This window comes from Rhinichthys klamathensis, unplaced genomic scaffold (genome assembly GCF_029890125.1).
Source record: "Rhinichthys klamathensis goyatoka isolate OS25496 unplaced genomic scaffold, OSU_Roscu_1.1 h1tg000422l_1, whole genome shotgun sequence".
NCBI classification, from domain to species: Eukaryota; Metazoa; Chordata; class Actinopteri; order Cypriniformes; family Leuciscidae; genus Rhinichthys; species Rhinichthys klamathensis.
Genome location: NW_026606920.1, coordinates 1,247,182 through 1,274,854, shown reverse-complemented (window position 1 = coordinate 1,274,854; position 27,673 = coordinate 1,247,182). Strand labels below are relative to the sequence as shown.

Here is a 27,673-nt window from a genome sequence, read left to right as displayed (position 1 = left end):
TTTGACCGGCACCATTTTTTTCTAGCGGAAACTCTGGTGTGGGTGTCACTGCCTGTTACACCCGAGAGTAGTCTAGGGAAGTGTGTGTGCAAATGGTGTCCAGGGGGCACAGAAGCGAATGGGCGCACCGCTGAGAGCCTCTCGCTGTATATTAATGTGACGCACTCCTGTGATGACAACAGGGCGAGTGGCGTCCCTGCAGCATTGTCCTTCACAACACAGATCTCACCCTCTGAGTGTCCTCTGACTCATCTCAAGACTTCAGAACTGTGAGGGTGCTCGAGGAGTGAGGTCCCACTCCCAACAGAGTATGTCAAAAGAAGCCTGCATAACAGTTTAGCATAGAGTAATGATGGGTCAACAACAACAAAAAAGAGTCCTTTTAATGAAGGAAAATATATATATTTTTTAAATTTGTATTTAGAACAATACTGAATTCTTAGAAATATGGTTAGAAGTAAGGTTTCATATGGTATTAAAAAAATTCAATAACATTTTTAAGAAATGTTTAAAGATGGCATGAAATGTAAGTTGCATTAGTTGTTTCTTCCCTACTGTGGCAAGAGTTCTGTCATGACAATTCTCGGAGTGATTGGCATGGTAATGGGTATGGCAATGTTGTATGTTTGGTCTTGGCGAAATAGATCTGCTACTCTGCTGCTGTAGGTTATTGCTGCAGCTGCAGAGCAAGTACAGGACTTGCTACTGCCAATACATACACAACACGCTGTTGTGAGCAAGAAAGACATGCTGCTGCTGTACATTATAGCGTACATGAATTACCAGTAGCAGATCTATACAGTTGGAGCTGAGGAAGGGGGAGGGTTTCTGAAAGTGTGCAGCACTGCTAAGGCAAATGCTACCCAAGTATTTGAAGGTTGAGCAGCGAGCTCATTGGCTACTGTTACGGCAGGAGCCAATCAGCTGCGCCCTATAGATAACGATGTGATTATGAACAGGTGAGTTAAAGGACCTATTAGCCTGCGGCATCTAGAGTTTCATGACAGAACTTGGTTTCTCGAACAAGAAAAAATGAAGGTTGGAACTTGATTTTGTCCATCTGGAATTTATTGGTTTGTTGGATGGTTGTGGTTTGCTATTGTTGCAGTGTTTCCCACACATAGACTAATTTGTGGCGGTGAGCCACAGAATCAACACCGGCCGCAACATAATGCGTTTCGTTATTCTTTTATTTTTTTTTACACTGTTTTTGTTAAGCTGCATTTTCCTTTCCCTGCTCTCCCTCCGTCTCTCTCGGCCGCCAAAGCTAATTTTTGCCCAGCTAAAGCCTCATTTGATCGGTGAGTGATGTAGATGATTGCTGCGCTTGTGACAGGGCACATGTTACTGAAAGAACGAGCAGAGAGAGAGCCCTGGCCGCATGTGCGCACTCTCACCGTCTTCAAACTGTCTTGCTCTCTCTCGCTCCCTAGTAGCCTGGTTAAAACCAGACCATTCTCAGTTGTACCTGAGTTATTGTCTGGCAAAGCGTCATAGACAAATCATTTCCAGAGGGGCGTCACCAACGGACGTCGCGGAAAGACCTAAAACCAATCAGAGCGATGAAGGAGATGACGTATGCAGAGCGGCGGAGAAACATCTTCGAGTGTTGTTCTTTGCTCGATTTTTAACAAAAAGGAAACGTTTAAATCGCTTAAAACAGACGCGATAGCTGATTCGAACGAGTGATGTTCGACGGATGCCGCATCCATCTTTGTAACATAGGCTAAAATCTGCTTCAAAATCCCAGCGCTGTCGTCATCGTGTAAAGCCCGCCCCAACGTTTCTGATTGGTGCCGCGATTTCAATGGATTGGAAATGGGCTTGAATGAGCTCTTTGCCAGACTAACTTTCAGATCAAATCTAAATTTGCTGGAAGTTGTATGGGTTTTCCCAGGCTAGCTCCCTCGTGCAGATTAATCAAAATCAATTGAGAATTGACACGATGGTAAAATATCGTAAAACCGAAGTTCACGTGGAGCATTTTCCCCCCTGAATTAACGCTAGGTGTGAATTGTGCTAAAAAAAAACGTTGCCTTATCTTCTCTGAAAAGCGTTCCGCACATTCAGCTGAAAAAAAAACAACAAAACCTATCCAGTGATTAAATGTTTTCTGTGTTTACACAAATCTTGTGCGATGTCCTAAACTGCCGGGATAATCACACAACACGTGCCTTGGTCCGCTAATGACACGTCCGATTCGCGAACTAATGACTCCTTGAACCGATTCAATTTAATGAATGTTTAAAACAACTGATCTGTCCAACACTGAACTCACGAGACGTCTACATCTGTGTATAACAAATCAGTAACACTTTACAATAAGGTTCCATTTATTAAACTCTACTTAACTACATTAGTTAACATTAACTATTAATAAACTGCACTTCTGCAGCTCTTTTTTTATTAACTAAGATTAACAAAGATGAATAAATACTGTAACAAATGTATTGTTCATGGTTTATGTTAGTTAGCTTAATACATTAACTAATGTAAACAAATCAAACCACAATTACTCAGAACACCTCTTAAAATGAGAATGTAAGTATGCTTACCCCATTTTTTGTTTTAGTAAGAGTGGTTAGCAAGGTTTAACCTTAATAAACTACAGTATTTTCAGGTTATTTATATGACAATGTGTAGAACAATTACCAAAAAAAAAAATATTTTAGTTCAGACTGGAGTGAGGCGAAACCAGAAAAAAATAAAAAAGTGCAAAGCAAGTTGTTGTTACCTAACTGCTAATTGTATTCAATTGTATATGGTAGAAAATTAGACTTAGTTAAAATAAACTTTTTAATGCTACTTTTTTATTCTACTTTTTGAAATTGATATGATTATATACCAAAATAATTATTAGGCCTAGCAAAGAAGGATTTTATCTTACAAAGCTATGAAATCCAGTGGTAAAATCACAGCTTTAAAGAAAAAAAAAAAGAGGGCAAGAAAGGTTGACGGTGTCCGTCGGCCACCACCGAAGACCAATTTTGACCCAAGAAAAACAAGAATTTTGATCCCTTAGCAAACAAGCGATTGTGCCTTCTTTAGAAAGTTAACTTGTCGCAAGTTTGCGGTAAAATACACTATATAAGCTGTGAATCAAATAAAATTATAAATATAATGTTATGTAATTTTTTTTACTCTTACATTGAATGTTTGGATTTTGTAAAGGTGTGAATCATTTTTGATTAATAATTCGTTTCACAGAACTTTATTATATTAAATATTAATGAAGGAATTATTTTGAATCACCCCCATGATGCCATCTTAAGAAACCACTCACATTTCACTCTTGCATAAGCTTGAATTATTGACTGTTTCACAACAATAATATTCACAGGCACACAAAGCCCTCAGCTCATGCAAACACTGTGGATCTAGACATACGTCGCTGTGAATCGTGCAGACTCAGAGTGATGAATTACTGACCTTTTAGTGCCCACTCTGTGGTTGGGTGCAATGTCAATGGTGTCTGTGGCTGAGTCGTGGCGCACAGCCAATCCAAGGTCAGCGATGCAGCAGGTACCATTCTTCTTCACTAAGATGTTTTTAGATTTCAGATCACGATGGGCAATGGCAGGCTTACCTGAGGATTGGACAAGACACAGTACAGCATGAAACATGCTTCAAATCAGTACTTCTCTGATTAATAAAGGAAAATGTCTAACACTTCATCATATCTCTTCCATTTAATTAAGTCTTTTTCTTAAACGGCAGGACATTTAGGGTGTGTTCACACTTTGCAGGTTTGGTTCGATTAAAACTCTGGTGCGACCACTTTGTTAAGCCCAAAGTATACTTCGTTTTTATGTGTACAGTATGCATACATGTAGCTTTTCAAAGTGAACTCCATTTGATAGCGTGCATGAACGCAGGTGGTCAACACGTGCGCTCTTGAAACTTTCATCTTTGTCCAGTGTCTGCACTATTTTTCTCCAGAAGTTACGACCGAAAGAAATGTCTTTGTATTCTGTTAAACCTACTCACACAAGTGCTTGTCAATGTGGACATCTATTGCTGTTGCAGTCTCTGGTATTTTGTTGTTGTTGTTACGTCTCTTTAGTTTTGTTTTCTACTGTGAAACAATGGCCCGGGTCAGTGTTGCCACCTAGTGGAACAACTGATTAGTGCTAAACAAATTCAATGCACATGTGTAATCGATCTGCGCATACAAAGTATGCATGGTTACAAAAATCAGCCAGCCCGCGTACTATTCTGGCGACGAAATTTGCATCACGCGCACTGTTCACGGACCCTAACATACACGTAAAAAACGTTTGGTTTGGTAATAAAAATGGCAGTGTGAACGCTAAGCGAACCAGGACTAAATGTATCAATTTCTTTTTTGGTCCAGACCAAAAGAACTGAACTACAAGTGTGAACACACCCTCAGTCATACACTTTGTTTCTGTTCCTGTGGTGTCACACTATACTACTGAATATAAAATATCACAAATTTGATTCGAGGAAACAAAGTGGACGGCCTAAAGCAGCATATTTATATGAAAATGTTTGCATGTTCATGTAAAAATGGCTGTGCTTCAGAAAGGATAAAAGAAAAGTGACTTCTGTATTGTGACTCACCCTGAGTGCCCACAATCTCCATATGCAGATGAGCGAGACCGCTGGCAGCGGAGAGAGACAGCTTGATCATGCCCTCCACTGTGACCGTGTACCTGTTCAGGTAGTCAAACAAGGAGCCGTGCTCATGGTAATCAGAAACCAGCCACAGCTGAGTCCACGTGCCGTTATCTGAGATGAATAGAAAGAGCAGAACCCCTCAATGCTTTAAACTTCTAAATACATCAATATCTGGCAGCTTAAAACACTTCATAACTTTAGCTGAATGTTGGTTGAGTGGTTTGAGATCATTACTGCATATTTTTCATGGACTAATCCAATGGCAAAATCTACATGGTAGAGCAGCTGATGTCTGATACATGTAAATTATATAATTAGTGCGGTGACTGCGGTCAATCGATTAAATAAAATGAACAAATCGCACCTAACATTAAAGTTTTTAATATATTTTTTAGTGCTGTCAAACGATTAAAATATTTAAATCGCGATTAATCGCATAAATGTCATAGTTAACTCGCGATTAATCGCATATTTTTATCTATTCTAAATGCCTCTTGATTTCTTTTTGTCCCATTATTTTTTTCTCATTTTAATGCTCTTATCAACATGGAAAAGTGTATCGGCTTGCTTTGTGCAAATATTTTTTATTGAAAACAACATTGGCATATACTGTGTTCAGTTTCACACTAACATTCTCACTTGGAGCAAATAATCTCTCACACAATGTAACACTGTCCATCAACAAAAGGGTGAAAGAAATACTGACGAGGTCCTGATATTGACGAGGGGGCGGAGAATTCGCATCAGCTGTGTGTGTGCTTGGCCATCATCAAGTGGTATTTCAGACTGGACGTGCTGCGATGATGATAGCTCAGTTCACAACGACAAAACACACAGATCACTTTGGTCTTGTCAAAAGAACCATTTGGCAACTTTTTAAAAGTAAACTTTCCATTCAGAATCTTATTAGCATCCATTTCGGCGTCTCGCGCTCGTCATCCACTCAAAACGTAACGTTAACCAACTCTTTGGCCGGCTCGCAAGCCCAAACAAGTGTGTGCGGCGTGCCTGTTGTTGTGTTTCCGGTCTAGCTAGATCCGCTTGCGCTTTGGTCGACGAAGCAACAAAACGCCCTCGCGCGGCACAAGCCATTGAAATGAATGGGTTTCATAGCGCAACGCCGCGCATGCCGCGTCCTGTTGCAAAAGCATGTGGAAAAAACTACAAAGTTTGCCAGGCCAAAAAGACCGTTAATCGTGCGATAAAAAAATGACACCGTTAAAATGGGTTCGCGTTAACGCCGTTAATAACGCGTTTAACTGACAGCCCTAATATTTTTTATATTGTATTTGTAATAATTTCAAATTGAATCTCCAATTTAATGTTGAAACAACAAAAATTATATTTTAAATATTTGGGGCCCTATTTTAACGATCTAAGCGCATGGTCTAAAGGTCACGGTGCAAGTGCACTAAGTGCATGTCCGAATCCACTTTTGCTAGTTTAATGACAGAAAAAATGGTCGGCGCGCCCAGCGCATGGTCTAAAAGGGTTGTCCCTATTCTATTAAAGTCCCTGTAAAGGCAATTTAAAAAAAAAAAATTCTAAACACATTATAAATGTTAGAAATGTATTGCTAAAACATATTACAAAGACTGTGAACTGTGAAGTACTGAATTGTGGAGCTAGACCGTTAAACAGTTTTTCACCATTGATATTTTACGGATTTTTTGGGCGGGGCTAAAACGGGGCTCGATGACGCACTGGAGCCCCTGAGCTCCTGGACACACCCCTACTTGATGACGCACTGGAGCCACTGAGGCTGTCCGCTCCCCTAACAATATAGAGCACATTCACATCTGTTTTGCCACTCAATCTGAGTTACGGTCAGTACTATTAGTTACTACAGCAGCCTACAGATTGCTAGCTAGCTATGCCTTCGTCACAGAAAAGCGTAGGCCTACTACCTGGATGCGATCACCGGATCACATACAAAACAGATCGGTGCCCTTATTTAAATTTCCGAAAAACGATTACATCAAGAAGAAGTGGATTCATTTTGTGAAGAGCCAACCTTGATGGAGAGCTGAGGATCACTGCCAAAACCCGCCTCTGTAAGTGATCATTTTACACCGGATAGTTTTATAAACTTTCGTCGGAGACAACTGAGACATTCACTGATAATCCGTTGTAACTGGTGAATGGGGCCAAACCGACTATCTTCCGCCTCGGCATTCATCCTCCCGTCGCGCCGACAACTGGTGCCATCATCGGCAGTGCGTGCCCACTGCCCACCGTGCGAGCATCTATTCCGGCTGTAGAGTTGAGTGTGGCGACGGCAGCTTTCCCGCGAGTGGGCGTGGTTTCAGCGCAGCCAGCGGACACGCCCCCAGCGTTTGAGAGCAGAGACTACTGCTCATTTTTTCAAGATTTTGATAGCTTATTTTATGTACTTGCTGGCTTTTTTTATCATTCAAATTTGGCAGGGTGGCTAATAACACATTTTTCTGTGGTGTGACAAACTCAGAACACATACAAAATTTTGACTTTACAGGGACTTTAATGAGTAATGGGTGTGTTTTGGGCGTAACGTGGAAATAACCAGTCAGAGTCTCATCTCCCATTCCCTTTAAAAGCCAGTTGCGCTCATGCAATGGCAGATTGCTATTTACATGGCGGAATTTGCAAGCGGAAGCGGAAAAACTGAACGCTTCACCAGAGAGCAAACGGATCTGCTCGTGCGCGGGGTTAAAGCGAGCAAGCAGACCATCTACGGGACAAGCTGGTTTCCATATGAAGTTTTACTCTACATAGAAATTCACAGAGTAATACCTAGTTGATAAAATATTTTCAAGCAGAGCAGACCTAGAACATTCCTTAAAAAAATAACCTAAAATAATAACAATAATAATAGGGAAAAAAACACTTCTATTTGGTACAGATATTTTCCCATGATTTTTTGGGATTCCAATATATTTCCTTGCACGACTTTTCGGGCCTGGATATCAAAATTTTCAAAATTCCCTGATATCCTTTGAGATCCCTGACTGTAAAACACTGTAAATATAATAGAATTTAGGGATGTCCCGATCAGGTTTTTTTGCCCTCGAGTCCGAGTCATTTGATTTTGAGTATCTACCGATACCGAGTCCCGATCCGATACTTATATAATACATAAAAAAAAGAATAAAGAAGAGAGAAAAAACAGATCCAGGATGTTCCTTATTTTTTTATTTAATTCACCTTATTTTAACGTTCAACAACAGAGCACTTCTGTGAGGTAGCTTGAACAATCAAGTAATAAATAACAAAATCTTCACTTTTGGACTTTAGTGCAACAGTAAATATAGAAAAAAGTCTAATATAAAAACAAATAGCACCTCAACTTAAAATACCCGGCAGGCATGTAAACAAAAAATAAAAATGTTTTAAAAGTGTATAAAAAAATAATGAGAATATATATATATACATTAGGGGTGTAACAGTTCACAAAATTTGCAGTTCGATACGATACAGCAAAAAGAAAGAAATGCCAGAGAAATTTCCTATTTATTAAAAGAAAAACTATTTTTAAATAAGTTTGAGTTTTCCTACATCTTGAAACTTTCAGGTTTATAAATGGGGGTAATCTTTGAAGGATGAACAAATAATGTTTTGGTAATCAAATGAAAAATAACATTTAAATATATATTTATATAATATTTGAGTTTTGAAGTGCAACATTAAATCCATGTTTATTCACGGCACAATGTTTCTCCTGGTTTCCACGTCAGCGCTGTTTGATTTAATAGAGATCTACGGTTAATAACGGAGAAATTTTAATGCTTCTCACTAGATCTCGCAGCGATGTAATTAGTTCAGTGGCGAATTCAAATGTTTTCTTCACTGGATCTCTTAGCCAAGTGTCGCTTGATCTCGCGCTGCACAGATGTTCTGGTCCGAACTGAAATGGTCCGTTAAGCACAATATAATGAGTAGCGCAGTTTCGTTCCGCTTTCATTACGTTTGCCATTTGATGTTGCGCAACGTTGTGGTGACCGCGCCAGCGCGGATTTTGTCTGCAAGAAAAATGGTCCTAGGAATCGTTCGGTTTGTATGCGTACCGAACCGGAAGCCTTGTACCGAAACAGTTCAATTATTACGAATACATGTAAAGTTACAGACTTAATTTACATATATCCGAGTCCTAATCGGGAGGTAACGTCCGATTCCGATCGAGTCTGAAACCACGTGATCGGGCCCGATTTCCGATCGCGTGATCGGAACATCCCTATTAGAATTGACCAATAACACCACAAACAGAAATGTGAAGTACTACCTTCCTAAACACACTTATGGTAGAGAGCAAATAATGTACAGTACAATACAACCTAATGCAACTGAAGTGCTTTCAGTGTTGTCTAACCTTTGTTGTCTGCAGCAATAAAGCCCAGGATGTTCTCATGACGAAGCATGACAGTCTGGTAAATCTCCGCCTCACGGAACCAAGAGCGCTCCTCTCTGGAGGAGAAGATCTTTACTGCCACCTCTTCTCCACGCCAGCGGCCCCTCCACACCTCTCCAAATCGACCCTTCCCTATGCTCTCCTGGAGAATGATGGTTCTGGCGATGGTCCTTTGCACTAGCAGTGGTAAACCTATAGAAGACAAGAAAAAGCAGTCAGGGAATAATATCAAAGTAGTCAAATACAAGCTAACAAATTATTAAAAAATATATATTTAGTCAGAATACACAACAACGTCTAATCTCAATGGAGAAAGATGATCTTTGCCCTCAGAACAGTGTAGTTACGGCATCTGCCAGCAGGTGATAATAGAGCCATGCAAACCAGTCAAACCTTGAACCCTTGAGGAAGACTGTCATGATTTCATTTCAAACATTGTGTATAGTCATCCAGGAGCCAAAAACAAATATTCTATCTGAGACACTGGCAACAAAACTAGCTAGTCTAGTCCAGCTTCTGGACTAAAATCCTAGACTAAAGATAAAGCCTACAAGCCTACCAGCTTGGCGTGAGGCTCATAACTCACGGAAAGCATTAAACTGTCAATTTACACATTCTCAATTGCTCCCAAGGGGCTTTGCAACCAAAGTTATGGAAATGACAATTGGCTTGAGCGTACTTTGGGGCCTATAAAGGGAAATACAGGAAAAACATCCTGTAAATACATAAAAATGATTTGAATGGAATCTTTGCATATTAAGTGGCATTAAAAAAAACGGTACAGCTGGATTCTTAGAAAGTAGAAAGGCAAACAATAATGACATAATAATAGTATGTAAAATACCTGAGCCTGATCCAGAAGTGGTCATGTCATAAATGAGGTCCTTTAGCGTCGTGCCGTTAGCGAGGAATGGGTGGTTCATAGTGGGGTCTTCCTCACTTGGCACACGATGGTGGTTGATGGAGCGATTATGGCACATGTAGAAGAGAAGCACCAGCATGAAGCTCAGCACGCAGATGGGGACGGCAATCACTGCGGCCAAGGCTACAGGACTCAGAGACTGGGGTTCAGTATCAGGCAACTCTGAATGAGGAAGCAGCAAAACACATGCTTTAGGCTGTAAATCAGTGGTTCCCAATCAGGGGACTGGGGCCCACATGTGGACCTCAGCAAACTTCCATGGCCCCCCAATGTGTCTTAAAAAGAATTTAAATTTATATCATAATATTAATTCAATTCAGAAAAAAAAAACTAAAAATAAACATGTACAGTACAACCTTAACACATCAGATCATATTTTTGTTTTTATTACAACACAAGTACCATCAACTTACAAGGTACATATCAACTTGGATAGGGAGACCTTTGAATATTGTCTCAGACAAAGGGGGCTTTAGAGTTGTACACTACTAACACTAATACCTTGGTCATCATGGCGAAACTATTTTCTGGTAAATGTGGATGACATTGAGAAAAAAATGAGAATGCTTCATTTTTCAATATGCACCATAGGATAGTGAGACTTTGAAAGAATAACTTTTGAATTACAAGTCTAAAGGACTAAAAGTTTTAAGAGAGTGGCTATCCGGCAATCAATTTCTAGCACGTTTTGTCCTGTCTGTGTTGTTCATAGTTCATACACTAACGCTAATGTCAGTCGCTGCTCCTATGTATGCATATTAATCTGAAAAAACACCTAGACATTTTGGTCAAACTATTGAAACTCTTTAATAATAACATTTAAAAAGGTCAAAGAATGTGATATCCAAACTGTGTTGACGGCTATTATTGTTGGTACCTGATATTTCCTTTGTGTTTGTCCTTTCTAAGAATATTTTGAGCTCCAGTGGGGAAAAGTGGCAGAATCAATTTATACTAACAGCTTGTTTTGATTGATTTGTGACTAAAATACATTTAGAGAACTGCACTATTTTCATCAAGCCCATTTCTATTGCAAGGGAATTTTTTTGATATGTGGTCTAAAAGACTGATCTCAGGCAATTCTGCTGGCATGCCATGCACTAGCATAATTTTTTTTTAATAATCGCCATTTGCGATACGACATGGATCAGAAAATATCGAAAAAGATCAGAAAAATAAAAATAAATAAAAAAACTATGAAAAAATTTAAACTCTACACTAAATAAAGTTGTATGCTTAAATCTATTATGCTACTTTTTACAATATGTAAAATAAGTCTCCGATGAGCCCAGAATGTGTATGTGGAGTTTTAGCTCAAAATACTCCACAGTTAATTTTTATAGCATGTTAAAATCGCCACTTTTGGGGGTGAGCAAAAACGAGCCGTTTTTGTGTGTCCCTTTAAATGCAAATGAGCTGCTGCTGCCGGCCCCCTTTCAAGAAGAGGGTGGAGCTTCAAGAGCTCATTCTCCGGCACTCCAGCAAAAACATAGGACAATCTCCCGCAATAAAATGTCAGAAACTGTACTAGCAGTGTTCAGGACAATGATGCCTACAGAGCCAGATAATATATGCTGTGCATGGAGATAGAACAGGTATGGTTTAGTTTAATTACGGTTATAACTTATGTTGTCACCTTGCTTTTTCACTACAAGACTGTTGCAGCAGAGTAGACCCCGTCTGAACGATGGCCAAAACTTTACTAATGAGTTTTATGAAGTTTATTGCACATCACACAAAAGATGAAGCATCAGTTTTCACTCCAGAAAATCACCAAGAGCAGAATAAAACTGTACAAGATGTGTGCATTAAAGTCTTATCCATAAACTCTCTCTCTCCCTTTCATTATCATCAACATAAACAGTGAATTACACAAAACACTTGTTACAACTAACAGTAAACAAATATAAACAGACTTTACCCTGTGCCTTTTCAGGGGGTGCTTAATAAACTGGTTAACAACAGTTATATCCGTAAAACAACTCCTAACTGTAATAAAGTGCGCCCTCTACCTTTCATTACTGTATTGACCCGTATCGCACCGGAGACTAACGTTATAAACTGGATCACGAACAGTTGGTACTGATCCATCCTTGAGTAACAACTTTTTAGCAAAGCCTGCCTTGTATTGCCCCTGATGATTTGAGCAGACAAACAAATTTAGGTATATTTTGGGGACATTACTTTCAAAAGTAAAACTAATCCACTGCGTCCTCGGTGGCTCAGATTTTGGGAGAAAATTAAGACTCTTGTTCACTCTTACATCCAACAACAGAACACCGGGATCGCTACAGCTGCTCCAGCGCGGAGAAAATGGCGGATAGCGTACCACTCGCTGAGGGTTGAAACTATGGTAATGCAGGACTGTCAGTCGGCGGCCATGGGCGCACCCTGTGCAGTATGATGTCACACTGCTCAGAGAATCAAAAAGGCATGTCTAATGAGACTGCTTTGGTTTAATGGGGATTTAAAAAAAGGAGTGGGTGGATTTTTATCATTGTAGGGTGATTGTGTTCACAGACTGCCAACACACATTTATGTCCAAACACCATGTAAAAGTGGATTTTGCATAATAGGTGCCCTTTAAGTGAATGTATAAATGTAGAGTATAGAAGATACATATAATAAATATTACTTTTGTAACCTGCTATAAAATAAGAGCTCATAATAAATGCTCATGAGGAGTTTCAGTAACATTAAAACAATATTAACAAACATTAAATCAAGCTTTAGTACTATTTTTTCCCCCAACAAAATGTAAAATATTGACTAATAAATATCCAATAACCATAAATTAAATTATTAACCACAATTAAATTGTGCTGACATATTGTTAATCCCCACTATTAAGAATTAATAACTGTAATGACAATAAGGGAAATTCACAAGTTTTTCACAACTGTGCAGCTCCAGGTAAAAATCTAAAATGGAGACAGCAAAAACTATTAAGAGTAATAAGGGAGCTCAGGAGCAGGTCTGTGCAAAAGCAAAATAATAAGAAACACAGATAATAACTGAGTTAGGCCTAAATGAGTTCGCTGAGTTCGTTAGCTCTGGTACATTACTGTAGGCTACATCAAAGTCTCACATCACGATTTCTTTTAATATAAACATGGTTCAAACTAATGAAAAAAAAAATTAAGCAACAAAGCCAGCTTTGAAGAGCCAAGCACTTGTGTCCCTAGCGTCATTGTAAAGTGAGAGCACGAGAGCTATATATTCATTACTAAATGTCCCTATCTGTGACATTAGCCAGTATGCACTCTCAAGGTTTTCAGACTACTTCAGGACACTATGCATCATTTATATAAAACAGCAACATGGAAATAATTGGCACAATGGGCCATACGTCTGTAAGCTCAAGGTCACAACAAAAAATGATTTAATTAAGCTGATGTAGAGCCATGTGGAACAAAGGATTTGGATGCCGCACTAAAAAAACAATGCAAATTCAACATGGAAAGTCATTTAAAAGTTATTATTTTGTGCCGGAGAAAATAACCCCAATCCAAATATGAACTTGGGTATTGTGACACTTTTATGACATATTGACGTTATAGAGTCACAAACTCTTGAAAGCCCACTCAAAAGTCATCATGATCACATTATTCTCTTACCTGGGCTGACTTTTGGGTTCTTGTTGCACATGTGAGTGTCACAGCAGTACGGATGCAGGCCGTTGTTGGAAGAGGCGCACTGGAAAGGCCTGTCCGGTGGGTAAAGTTGATCTTGCTGAATGCACTGACCCTCCTGTATTACGATCTGTCCGGCAGACTTTGTGACGACCGCATAACACAGGCCGGTTGTGTTACATGTCCGATTCACACATCGCTCACAATAACACAGCAATCCTGATTGAGAAAAGGGAGAAAGAGACTCCAGGTTAGGATACATTTAGATAGTCAGCTTATTAAACAGTACAGGAAGTGTCCTAGGCAGATTAGAGTTGGGTGATAATATGCTCCATAGTCATATCGTCAGCCTGTGAGATCGGCGATACACTATGACTATAGTATCACGCGGGGCAGGGTCTATAATAGTTTACTATTTTGATCAATAATGTAATTTATTTATTTACTTCATTTTATAAATCGCGGAGAATGATAATCTTTTCTATCATTTTGCGAGCAAAGATGGAGTTGGCGATGAAGAAAAATGTCACATCGCATAAATATTTCACCCAAAAGGCGAGCCCGTGGTGATCACGCATGCAATTTGCAAACTTTGCACGAGAGTTACGCTGGTAAAGGAGTCTCAAACCAGTCAATTATTCCCTGAAAGTAAAATCAAAAACTTAGAGCTTTCGACATCTGTCGCTGTACTAACGCCGCATTCTCTCAGAGACGACGAGAGATGAATTTACCTCAACATAAGCTGGCAGTGGTAGGCTATATCAAATGTGTTTGCATTACCATATGGTATTTGCTATTACCATACAATTTACCTTTTTTTTTCCCAATTTACCTGCTATTTACCTTTTTCCGGCTACAACTGAGTTCCCACAGGACTTCAGCGCGAGACTACAGCTAACCGTCTAAAACACTATTTGGGTGAATTTAAACAATGGCTAAGTTGCTAAACGCATCTTGTTGTCATGTAAGGGCCCCGTTCATGTTGGACAGACATTTTATTTGCATTTTGTGTCTGTTAAGAGGCACAAAGGCACTCTTTATGTATATGCCCCCATAACTGCCGTTTTAGCTGAGTGGGAGCTCTGGGCATTAGCTTTAGAAGCTCCGTGTTGCAAGCACCAATCCGGTTCTTTTTTTTTTATAGACAGTACTCACAAAGGTATAACGATCAAGATTAACTTAAAAATTGCCCGGAGTTCTCCTTTAAGTTGACACAGAACAATGAACTGAGGAAACTAAGGGCTTAAATACACATGGTAATGTAATGAGGTAACTAAATGAACAACAGGTAAACATAATCAGTAACTAAGGGAACAAACTGACACACACTACGAAAGGGCACAGGGCACACAGGCAGGGGCGTCGCACCCGTGGGGGATGTGGGTGTTTTAACACCCACACTTTTCCCGGTGAGAGGGTTCAACACCCGCTCTTTTTCTGCAGTTTTTCCGCAGTTTTGCACAAACGCCTCACTACAGTCGATCCTCCGTTTCTCTGGCCGCTCTGTGTGTGCGCTCGCTGCGGCTCGTCCTCCTCTCCCCCTCCCTCTCAAACATGACACCGGCTCTGAGTGTGACCGGCTGATGATTGGCTGTTCTGCCTTAAGTCCCGCCTCTCTTGGTGTGATTTTTCAGTCACTCGTGCTGAGGAGGCGGGAACTTATGGTTATGGTTATTTACATCTCCCTTTTCCAAGTACTTTGAATGAGTGTTTATGCTTGCGAGGTTTTTAAATAAGCTTGATATGTGTTTGGGATTGGGAAGATGTTATGTTTATGTTTTGTTGACATGTCGAGTGTTTTTGGTATTATATTTCGTTTTTTAGACTAAACAGCACAATACTTTATTTAAGTAGGCATTCTGTTTGTGCTGCGTGATTTAAAGAAAAGTGCGCACTTTGCTCACGCGATCATTCAGCATGGTGATCTGGTGTTTTCTCCAAAATAAAACTCAAGGGTTTATTTCTTGCAAGTGAAGAAATTAGGACAAAAGTATTGTAATTTTCCTATTCTATAGCATAATATAAAATTTACTTTGAAATATTCATTTTCATTTCTACAGTAGCATACATTTAGGCTATATGGATTTTCCATCATAGGAATAATTATATAAATCATTATTATATTATTATAATAAATGTTTGGCATTCTAAAACACCAGTGATAATGTAATGTAGACTGAGACTCTATATCATAACTAAAAATAAGTTTGAACCCTCTTTAGGTATAGTCAATGCTTTTTCTTTGTTCAATGTGCACAGTTCATGGGTCGAAGCCAGTTGAAGCTCTTAATTTTGAGCTCTCAGAGTGCACCAGATTGATGCATTTAACCTTAAAATGTACACAATTTTCTTTCGGGGGAGCATGCCCCCGAACCCCCCTAGAGGGGCCGAGGTCCACACAACATAGTTTTACAAAATCCAATGAGAAAGAACGATCATTTATGAACTTTACCCCAGCATAATGTTAATGCCAAATTTAAATGTCCTTGGACAAACTACATTTGTCCTGCCTAAGGAGGGGCCAACATTACATTGTGCCCTCTGAATTCTTAATCAGGGCCCTGATCACATCCATCCCCCGCACTTTTAAAAAGCTTGCTACGCCCCTGCACACAGGCAAACAGGAACAGGGAAAACAGAACTCGGAAATGAAATAAGCTGAGAGATGCACATTCTTTCAGGGAGACTACTCTTATCTAGGCTATTTATATAATATAATAATTAGGGCTTTCGATTTAACGTGTTAATTTAATTAATTATGGGGAAATATTAACGCAATAAAGTTGATTGTTGACGAACATGAAGCAGAGCAACAACTCACTGTGTAATTTAGCCTATAGGATGCTCCTAAACTTCAAGATATCAGGGCAAAAGTGCCCCTGTATGAGTTTTTGTCTCATATTTATATCATGATTAAGCAATATCACACAAGTGCTGTTTTTGTCCCGAATAGCACGCGTGCAAATGTGATATTCATTTTATACAGTTGTTCAATAAATTAATAAGTTAATAATATTATATTTTAGACACAATATTGTCTGCTTTTGCTCAATTTTGCTAATGAAAGTATTACCTGTAAAGCCAGAGCAGAACTGTTGTGCATCTCGGAGCAACACATAGTAGTGCTTCATTTCTGAATGAATCCAAGTTTTGATTGAATCAATCGGGTTAGGCAATGATTCAATGGTCCATTCATAAAGAGAGACATTATACTTAATTCCTGAATGAATCAGCCGTTTGAATGAATGACTTAATGAATGACTTAATGATTAAATGACTTACTCGGTTCAACATTTACCGCCACCTACTGGCAGTTTTAGTTTCTAATTTAGAGTATCATTTCATTAAAAAAGTATTTAATATTTCCATATTAATAAAACAAACAAACATTAAAGGTATAGTTCACTCAAAAATGAAAATTCTGTCATCATTTACTCACCCTCATGGCCTTACATTTAAAAATATTTCACAATATTACTGTTTTACTGTATTTTTGATAAGATAAATGCAGCCTTTGAGAACACAAGATACCGCTTTCAAAATTATTAACGGATGGTAGCGAATGGTTAAGATCTAAGTGAATGCACCAAGATACTGATCTATTAAAGAGATAATTCTGTCAATGATTCCAAACCTATGACTTTCTTCTGTGGAAAAAATGTCTGTTTTTTGTCCTTACAGTGAAAGTCAATTGGGTCCAATGTTGCTTCGACTTGAGGGTGAGTAAATGATGAGAGAATTTTCATTTGTGGGTGAACTATCCCCTAACTTTACTTTTAGGATGATATGGTAGTCACAAGTTATGCAGAGAACTAACAATACATTTACAGATTTCATTTAAAAATCACATCCATCCCTCCCCTTACACACTTTCCCAACAGACTGTTGCTTTCATTAGCTTTATCTCCTGATGCAATTTGAAATGACTGACAAGTTCCTTAACTCAGAGAAATAAAGATGCAGTTGAAAAGCAGCAGAAGGGTTGAATAAAAACAATTATCTCTTAGTATAAATGCATTCAAAATGGTTACGTCTTTTGCGCAGGCTGTGCATACTGTATAAACATCTAGTGCCATCTTTGACTTCTGCTGTGGTTTTATTAAGAATGTAGAGTTAACATTCTTCTTTGGTGTATTTGATATGACGCTCAGCATTATGATAAACGTGGTCTCTACAGCACCACCAGGATGTTGAAATGACTTCTATTAAATGCACTGAAGCTCATGTTACATTAACTCATTGTAATTAGTCCTTGTAAGATATTATATTTTACAATTTCTACCTGTAAATGACAAAGACCACTTTAAAGAGTGTTGTGTTCTCAAGGTTTTTAGGAGTGTCCTGCACTTGTTTTCTGTATTGCTTATAAACCTCTATTTTTGGCTTAATTACAGTGCAAATTTTTGATTGGGTAAGTGATTATCTTTTGCTTGCTAACATGCCACAGGAAATAATCATAGATTCAGTCATAGATTCATGATGCAGATAATAGCCCGTTTAGAAAGAAAAACAGCAGGAAGGGGGGAAAAAATTCATACTTCAGTGGCAATTGGACCAACGTTTCATGAAATGGAAAGAGACACAAAGCTTTACAACAGCACTTCATTTACCAAAAGACTCAAAAGAAAGATTCATTTATGAATCAGACAATACGTCTAGATATTTAGTAGTGATGCACCAAAGTGAAAATTCTGGGCCAAAACCGAATCCGCTTTGTATAACTGTATTAATATAAGACTTTTTAATAAATTTCATGGGTTTTACATAAACTGAAAAAATCTGCACTTGAAACACTGACTGAGAGATTAGGCTACATGAGTCATTATACATTTCACTAAGTCATTCTAAATCTTCCAACATACCGTTCTGAAGTTTATTTAGTGCTATAAGTAGTAGTAAAGAAAGAGATGATCGGTTCATGTGCGCTTGATCCGTGCTGCCGCTTGAACTGATGTGGCTACAGCGAGTGATCTGTCACGCCGTATTAAAGAGTGCCAAATGACATTTATTAATTGAATTACGTGATAAAATCTGTAAAACTGTTTCATATTAAAAGTAGCAAAGCACAAATCTTGTTGCGATTATTGGATGGCAGGCACGCTACAAATGTTTAGTGAATTTTTATTTACGCATCCACATAAAACAGCATCGACTAAAAGATCGATCTTGAGATTTAAAATCGAGAAATTGATATTGTCATCCCAGTCCTAGAGTCCACACAGCTGACATTAACTTGCAGTTTATCCACTTTGTGTGCACGAATTAGACTCTGAACAGTCAAAATACAGCATTGGAGAAGCGCTTATTATGTTTCAGTCAATGATTTCAGCCCTTCAAAACAATTTCAACCCGAAACCAAAAATTGTTGTTTCGGGCTGGAAATTATCAGTAGCCAAAATTTCAGTGCATCTCTAAACTACAACTTTAATTTAAGTCTGTTCCTCACACAAATCTATCGTATGGCTTTAGAGCATGTGTCGTTAATGCAGTAGTCCTAACTCAAACAGTCAGAATAATTAATTAATAATTAAATAGTTCTAAGATATTTCTTTTAAGGAAAAAAGACTAAAAAAAGATTTCTTTAGATCTGACTTGAACTAAGTTCTGAAAAGATACTGCATCAAACCAGTAGCAGCTCATTGCAGGACACGAGATCCAGGGGGTGGAGTTGGATCCAGATCTAAGGGGTGGAGATGGGTAGAATTAGGGGTGGGGTTAGGGATCAGGGGGTGGAGATGGGTAGGATTAGGGATGGGGTTAGGGATCAGGGGGTGGAGATGGGTAGGATCAGGGGTGGGGTTAGGGACCAGGGGGTGGAGATGGGTAGAATTAGGGGTGGGGTTAGGGATCAGGGGGTGGAGATGGGTAGAATTAGGGGTGGGGTTAGGGATCAGGGGGTGGAGATGGGTAGGTTTAGGGATGGGGTTAGGGATCAGGGATTAGGGGTGGGGTTAGGGATCAGGGGGCAGAGATGGGTAGGATTAGGGATGGGGTTAGGGATCAGGGATTAGGGGTGGGGTTAGGGATCAGGGGGCAGAGATGGGTAGGTTTAGGCAGAGCCATAGAGAGAAAGAGTTGCGACACGCTTTGATGTCGCCGCGACGGCTGTCACGTGGTTCATGTAAGCCCCAATAGTTACAAAACATACGCGGGCTGTCATGTTCTTCTATGGACAGACAGCAGCGATTGCATTATTAAACGGTAGATATAAAATAAAACACACACCCAAGTACTTTTTAAGCTGTTATTGCATTTTGTTAATGTCAGTTTTGCATTTGGAGAGGCAGGGTGACAACTTAGATACGTTTTAGGCTATATTTTTGGAGGGAAAAGCTTAGTGTTCATGTTCGCATGGGTAGTAGCACTGGCTTTAGCGGCTCTAACTTAACTTTTCCATGTCATTCATCTAATGATGGACGTCTCATGATATTTATTTTAACAAAACTGGGCTGTATTAGGCTATTGATTCCCGTGATCTTGCTTATAAATTCCGATTCAGCCATTAGCCTACCTTCGTGATCACGCAAAGTCTGCAGTCCGTTCAGAACTCCACCCAACATAAAATATAAATAATTACGCTGTGCATGTACAAATGAATGATTTAGGAGGGAAATAGACTGCTCCCATAACGTAGAAAGCAACGACTATACAGCAGGGCTCTAGAGTGCGACCAATTTGGTCGCACATGCGACCAAAACCTGTAAGGGTGCGACAAGAATTTTTCCTAGGTCGCACCAGTGCACCTAACGTTCTCGCATGATCGCAATCGCATCCGCTGCCTCTCCGCTGCCTCTCACGATATGGTTGGATCATATCGTGGTCTAAACCAATCAGAGATAGAGATTGGGTGGGTCTTTGCCTCTGATTGGTTGTGGTTCAGATATTCCTGTAGGACTAAAATGCTCCGTGCAGTGTGGTTGAAATAAATTGCGACCTGTCACCTGAGCACCAGAGAATCAGTTATGGCAATCAGCAGCATCAGCTAAATAAACGCAGGAAAACAGACGACGAAGAAACTTTTAAAAATGTAGGCTACTTGAACTAGGTAAAAATATTGATTTCTCGATTCTCATTGATTTTTACGAACCGTTGGGCTATCAGTTGATGAATGAATGGAACATTGTAGCGAGCATCCCATCCAATAAATCACAATAATCTTTGTGCTTTGTTACTATTGATATGAAACAAAGTCTCAGATTTCAAATTAGGTCCATTTTCTTACGAAATTCAAAAACATAAAGTGTATTGACGCTGTGGCGTGAGATCGCTCTGGCTCAGCTCAGCTCAAGAGAAGCAGCAGTGCGGAGCGCACATGATCTTCTCTTCCGGCCCAATAATACCAGTTACAGCGCGAAATAAACATGAACGAGCATCTGAAAGTGCGTTAAAAGATAGAGTACAACTCATGTCACATGGAATCGCTCAATCGGTGTTTCAACCGTGGAAAGACGTCAGTAAAACGCTTGTAAACAATGTAATGTAACGCCACATTTACCTCAGAAAAAACATATCCAGTGACCATAAACTCGTTAGCTAGCTAGAAAAATTAACTCTAGAGGAGCATTGTGCCTAATATATGCACCATATTACATATTCATTATAATTTTTTATGTTTTTCAATATTTAATGCATGTTGTTTGAAAAAAATCTGGCAAGTTTTTATGCAGCCACCATTTAAATGTTTATATTTCATATAACTTTATTATTATAAAAAAAAGTGTAATTTAGGTGTTTGTGTACAAATCAGGTAATTTTTACCTTCAATATTATAGTAGGCTAATGAAGCATAGTGGGCTACAACTGACTCCCAGTTTACAGCATTAGTTGAGATTTGTTTTTCTTGAGAAAATTTGCCATGTACTGTACCTGATATCCAATATAATCAATATTGAATCGAATTGTGAAATTTGTGTCAATATCCTGCCCTAACTTGAACAATGTAAAAACAGCACTTTAATAAAAAATAAAAAAAAGATTTATATTTTTATATACAGTATAATTGTGCTTCAAATAAAAAAAAAACTACACCTTATTCTTGTTTAAAAGCATTTACATAATATACATGAATATATGGAACGTGATAAAAAGGTGACCTTGAAATTGTGGTGTTAAAGGCGACGCGAGACGAGGAAAAATTTGAGTGCACCTAAATTTTGTGCTGGTGCACCTAAATAAAAAAGTTAGGCGCACCAGTGCAACCAAGGCAAAAAGTTAGTCTGGAGCCCTGTATACAGCAATGTTCGGTAAATATTCAACCGAAAAATATTCTTCATAAAATTAAACCGGAGAGATAGGTAATGAGTGAATTAACTATGTTCCTAAATACATATAAGCACATATATGCATAACCCTAACCCATTTAAATAAATGAATTGTGTGTGTGTGTGTGTATGTATGTATAATATTATATATAGGCTATATATATATATATATATATATATACACATACATAGAAAATATTATTAAAAATATATATTTTATACATCAGGTCACCTTAAGTTAGCTAACGCTGCAATTAACCTATTATCTTCCAATAAACATTTACTAAAACTGGCTACATAAAATATAACTACAGACTAGATTCACGAGAGGTCGGCTAATGTGTGTAAAAGTAAAAAATACAGTAATTTCATTAATTTACCAGCGAGCGTACTTCGGAAGCACTGAAAATGAATGGGGTTCAATGCTGGAACTATCAGTGTTTGGAACTATCGGCCGCTCCACGACACGCGTTACTTCCGCATTCCAAAGTTCCTATGGCGGTCTATGGGAGTGTCGCAACTCTTTCTCTCTATGGCTCTGGGTTTAGGTATATGTAAGGTTGGATTACGTGTTCTGCAGTGAGGACCATCTCCATCAAACAGAGAAACGGTTGCATTGCATTTTTTTCACCAGCAAGTCACCAAACATTCTCAAGAAAAGTCATTTGAAACGTTTAATAAAGTTGAAAGTTGTTATTTTAGCATCATTGAGATATTAGTATAGTTTTAATTAATATTTTCCATTTGAATTTTTTTTGTCATTTTGTCATTTGTATTATTTAATGTTTGTAAAAAAAATGTATAGTAGTATTTTCTTTCTCAAATAAAATGTACATTTTTTATATTTTATTTTAAGTTAATGTTAATTTTATTTTCAAGTAACAAATAAGGATTTTTTGTAACTGGATTTTTGTGAATATGACCCAAAAAAAAAAATCCTTTGTGTATCGAACATCAGTCTCTCACACACACAAGAATTTCACAAGTATGTACCATTTTAACTTTTGTCAAAATAAAAATTTAAATCACCTCCTTTTGAACAGTTTTGTTGGCCCGACTGGAGAAAAACCCTGTCATGTTGCCAACTTCTACATTAATTGATTATAGGTGAGAGATTTTACATCACACAATGTTCCAATTAAGTGATTCCCTAAGAGAAGAGAAAAGTCGAACAAAGTCTCACTCTGCACCCACTGGGGTCATTATGTATGCAATATATGCTGCGGGCTGTCACAGTCACTTCTCTGAAGGAAGCTGTAAGTGATTGAGAGATTCTGACTAACCAATGTCAAAAGGTTTAATCAAAAGCTGCCATTACACTATGGAGGCCTCTGCAGTTTTCTGCATTAGTTAATGGATGGAAATTGGTAGGAACCTTTATACAACATGTATTATTGATTCAACTTTAAATAACACACACCTAAAGAACAAAACAAATGGTGAATTTTTTTTTTTCAGCAAACAATAGCTAACTAAATGATTGGTTTAGGTTTACATTGTTAATCTATTTTCTGATGGAAAGCCCATGACAAAATTGTTTTTTTTTGTCCATCTCCATACTTAAAACGCAACCACAAAAAAAAGAAGAATCAATTACTTCTGTCGCTTAGCAACTGTAGTTGCAGCACATGCTAAACCCATTGCATTCAGTTAAAAATCCTATTAATCACTCTAATAATAGTCACCTCACCACTACAGCAATGCTTATAAGACGTGGTAAAATATTAATGCAGGTATGTAATGTATTAACATATTCGTTTGTTTAAAAAAAAGGGCACATTGTAATATCTTATATGCCCTATTTTTCACTCTTGCTTTTAAATGGTCTTTATTCAAGGTGTTTTTTCATTTAACATTGGATGAATAATGATGTTTGTTCAAATGTACTAAAAGACTAAACAAGATAAAGAGCTCATGTTATGGCTGGGCATTTTCTCACTTACTGCGATAGGATTGAAAATGCATCAGGCTAGAAAAAGTGGGTGTGTCCAGACAGCCATGCCAATATAATGAGTAATAACTGGGTATGCTGGCATTTCCATTAGAACTAAACACTAAATTAAAGCAGGTTTCCATCCTGGGTGACTGGAAAGGAAGGATCACATTCTTTTAATAGCACAGGAAATATATAAGATGGTAGACAAAACAAAACACAGACATGCAGATCTGAATCAGACGGTCACAGGTTAACCTGTTGACTATAAACTTGGACTAACAAACATACACCCATTTGACTGGTACTGTCCATTGCAGGCAATTTTAACATCTGTCTGTGTACACATCAGGAAGGTATTATGGGGTTTTTGTTTTGTTCAGTCTAAAGTTTGTTACTGCTGTGTTTTGTTATGGTTTTCAACTTTTTATAGTTTTTCTCAAAGTTAGTCATTTTTTTTTAAAAGAACAGAATTCCAGAACACACTACTCCATATGATAATTACCTTTATTTTTCCCACAAATCGTATTGCAGTTAAACTTCCCGGTTCATACAACCAAACCCATAATCTAGGTTAAACTGCTTTTTAAAGCAACGGCCACATCACTTCCTGTAGAAGCTACCTTTTTGGTGTGATGTCAGAGGGGGGGGGGGGGGGGGGGATTTAGAAACAGTTGTTTTTGCCATTTGATTTGTTGTTAAACTCTCTTTCTCTGTTAATGGTTTTTGTATTAGCTGTTTGGGAGGTTTAAGTGTTGTGTTGGGTCTTGGGTGTTTATATTATTTAATTCGATTTTTACAAACTTTGTAGTTTGCTCCTGTTGTTGGTATGCCCTGTAGGTGGAGCTTCAGCCTGTAAATAGGCTTGCTGGCTGAAAGGAATTCAGTTCTGGGTGTGGACTCAGAAAAACCTCATACTGAGCAGTGTTGCGAACTTGGGCCAGTTGGTTCAGCCAAAATTAGCACATTGTTTTGTTTTCTTTTTGTACAGTTTTTATTTTTGTTTTCTCCTGCACTGTAAATATTTTAGCACCTTCCAATAAAACATCATTTTTGGATTTTGCATCAACTTTTTGTACAGCATGTCATTTCCCTTTTCCACTCCAACTGGTTGGCCTCACTGGTCACTACACAAACAGTCTCCACATAACCAAGATAAAGGAGCCTCACCTGACAAACACTTATTCACATACACTGCTGTCTGGGATTAGTTGGATTTAAAAAAATATATACTTTTACTCAGGAGGGATGCGTTGATTGATCAAAAGGGAAAGTAAAGACATTTATAATGTTACAAAAGATTTTTTTGTTTCAAATAAACTCTGATCCTTTGAGCTTTCAAAGAATCCTGAAAAAACTGCAAGTTTCCCTAAAATTGCACAGCTATTGTTTTCAACATTGATAAGAAGAAATTATTCGTATTTAGCAAGTTGTCACGATACTAGAATTTCTAACTTCGATACGATACCTTGAAAAATATCGATATTCGATACCATTTTCGATACCACAGAGAAAAAAATTGCCACAATATTAAGGGGGTATTTTTTGTATTTAAAGCTAAATATAACAAGTCTAGAACATGAAAATGAGGTATATTTTACATGAACAAAAATGTCCCGAGTTCTATTTGTTAATATTTTTTAATTGGACAGAGCTTACATGATCCGTTGTATTTTTATTACCTACTGTTATCAAAGATTAAAATATACTGTAACAAAAAAGCACTTAACAGTATCAAATTGGAGGATAGAGTGTCAGTAATGTATAATAATAAGATTAAACGTTCAATTTTCAGTTAAAGGCATTTCATTATTGAATTCAGAGATGCCATTGTCTAGCTGTTTAGTTTAATTAGTATCTGTGTAATCAAATTGATGATAATCGCTAATGAAGGAAAATTGCAGAATTAAATAATAATTTTTGAATAAAGTTAAATAGGCACAAGCTAATTTACATTTGACCACAACAATATTTACTTTTCTAAGATTCCTCAGTCAGATTATGTTAACTTTAAAGGGGTCATATAATGCCATTTTTGTACAAGCTAATATGATTCTTTAGGGTCTAAATTAAAAGTTTGTAATATACTTTAATTAAAAATTCTCATTAGTATTGTAAGAAAACACTTATTTTACCTGGTCAAAAACAGCTCTGTTTTCAGCACGCCGTTTCAGTGCATATGACTTTAAATGATCATGAGCTTTGCTGACTCCGCCTCTCTGTTCTGTGCGTACACCATTTGTAACTCAATAACACAATAACCATAACGCATTGTTCAGTATAAACGTGGGATTATGAATTATATTGAGAACGTAATACATAGAAAACATGCCGTAATGTACCCTGAGTGTAAACCTTAGACGCATTCATTGTGAAGCGTGCAGCTAGCGATTTGCAAAGATTAATATATTAATATAAAGTTTAATAAAACGTTTCACTCACTTCCGTTCTTCTGGAGGTTCAGCAGGAACACGAATATCTGGTACCGATCCTTTTTCATGAGCAGCTTCTTAGCAAAACCAGCTTTATACTGATCCTCGTTTATAAAGCAGTCTGGTGAGAAATCATTCGCGCAAACATGAGAGCATTGACGTTGCTCGTGGGGAATATTCCCTTCGAAAACAAACTCAGCCACTGCGTCTTCAGCGGTTCGGATTTAGGAACATTAAAATGACTGCTGTGTTCGTTATTACACCCAAGAACAGAACACCACAATCGCTTAGATGCCATTCTGCTCATAGACACAGTGCTCCAGCATATCAACAATGACCGCGCCGGTCCGCGCGGACTATGATTGACAGCTCTCACGAGCGAGGGCGGGTCTGTGTTGAAACGCTCCTGTCAATCAACAATCGTGGGAGGGGCTTCTGACCGAACGGATGATTTGAGGCAGGGGAAAACATATAAGGAGATTAAAACAAAAACACTGGATGGATTTTTATAATTTTATGATGGTTGTGTACAGGCACTGCCAACACACATTTCAGTACAATCAACATGTAAAAGTGCATGTACCATTATATGACCCCTTTAAGAAAACGGTGAAAATACTAGACAATAGGGGTGGAACGGTCCATGTATTCCTATTCGAACCGAAACGGTACGGGCGTCACGGTTCGGTGCACGAATTTACACGGAGAATACACGGTATAAAAATAAATAAAACTCGCGTGCAAATTAATTAATGTAATGCGGAACTACTGTTAGATACGCGGGTTTTTTAGGGACACATAATCTGTACCATCGGCTTAGCTCTGAACGCGCGTTCAAACGTTGGCTTTATACGCGCGTCCTATTCGCTTTGGACTATTTGACGCTCTATTCGCGTTTGGTGTGACCGTGACCGCATAATGAACAGGCTGCGATGTCAAGATTGCAATGCTGGAGTGTGTGTGTGTGTGTGTGTGTGTGTGTGTGCGAGAGAGAGAGAGAGAGAGAGAGAGAGAGAGAGAGAGAGAGAGAGAGAGAGAGAGAGAGAGAGAGAGAGAGAGAGAGAGAGAGAGAGAGAGAGAGAGAGAGAGAGAGAGAGAGAGAGAGAGAGAGAGAGAGAGAGCGCGGGTGCGATCGAACTGAGAGAGAGAGAGAGAGAGAGAGAGAGAGAGAGAGAGAGAGAGAGAGAGAGAGAGAGAGAGAGAGAGAGAGAGACGCGCGATCGAACAGTGGAAACATAAAAAACATACTCCGTCATTTTGTTCATACAGATCATTAAACCAGCAAAGTGTTTACTTATATTTGTGTACACTCGCAATAAAACACAACATTGTGCTTTTGTCACACTGTAAACTCTTGTCAAACTGTAACCTACAACTGTCACCCAACCAAAATCACACACGCACACGCACACGCACACGCGCACACACACACGCACACACACACGCACACACACACGCACACACACAC

At 38.4% G+C, this 27,673-nt stretch overlaps 1 protein-coding gene across 1 annotated transcript in view; it reads right to left on the bottom strand.

The window, feature by feature from the left end:
- tgfbr1a (transforming growth factor, beta receptor 1 a) overlaps window positions 1-27,673 on the bottom strand; it is a 48,093-nt gene that overhangs the window by 12,217 nt on the left and 8,203 nt on the right. The window contains exons 2-6 of the mRNA XM_056235493.1: window positions 13,565-13,798; window positions 9,870-10,109; window positions 8,987-9,217; window positions 4,585-4,752; window positions 3,430-3,586 (exon numbers count right to left, since the gene is read on the bottom strand). Coding sequence (XP_056091468.1) covers window positions 3,430-3,586; window positions 4,585-4,752; window positions 8,987-9,217; window positions 9,870-10,109; window positions 13,565-13,798 — 1,030 coding nt within the window. The remainder of the gene's footprint in view (window positions 1-3,429; window positions 3,587-4,584; window positions 4,753-8,986; window positions 9,218-9,869; window positions 10,110-13,564; window positions 13,799-27,673) is intronic.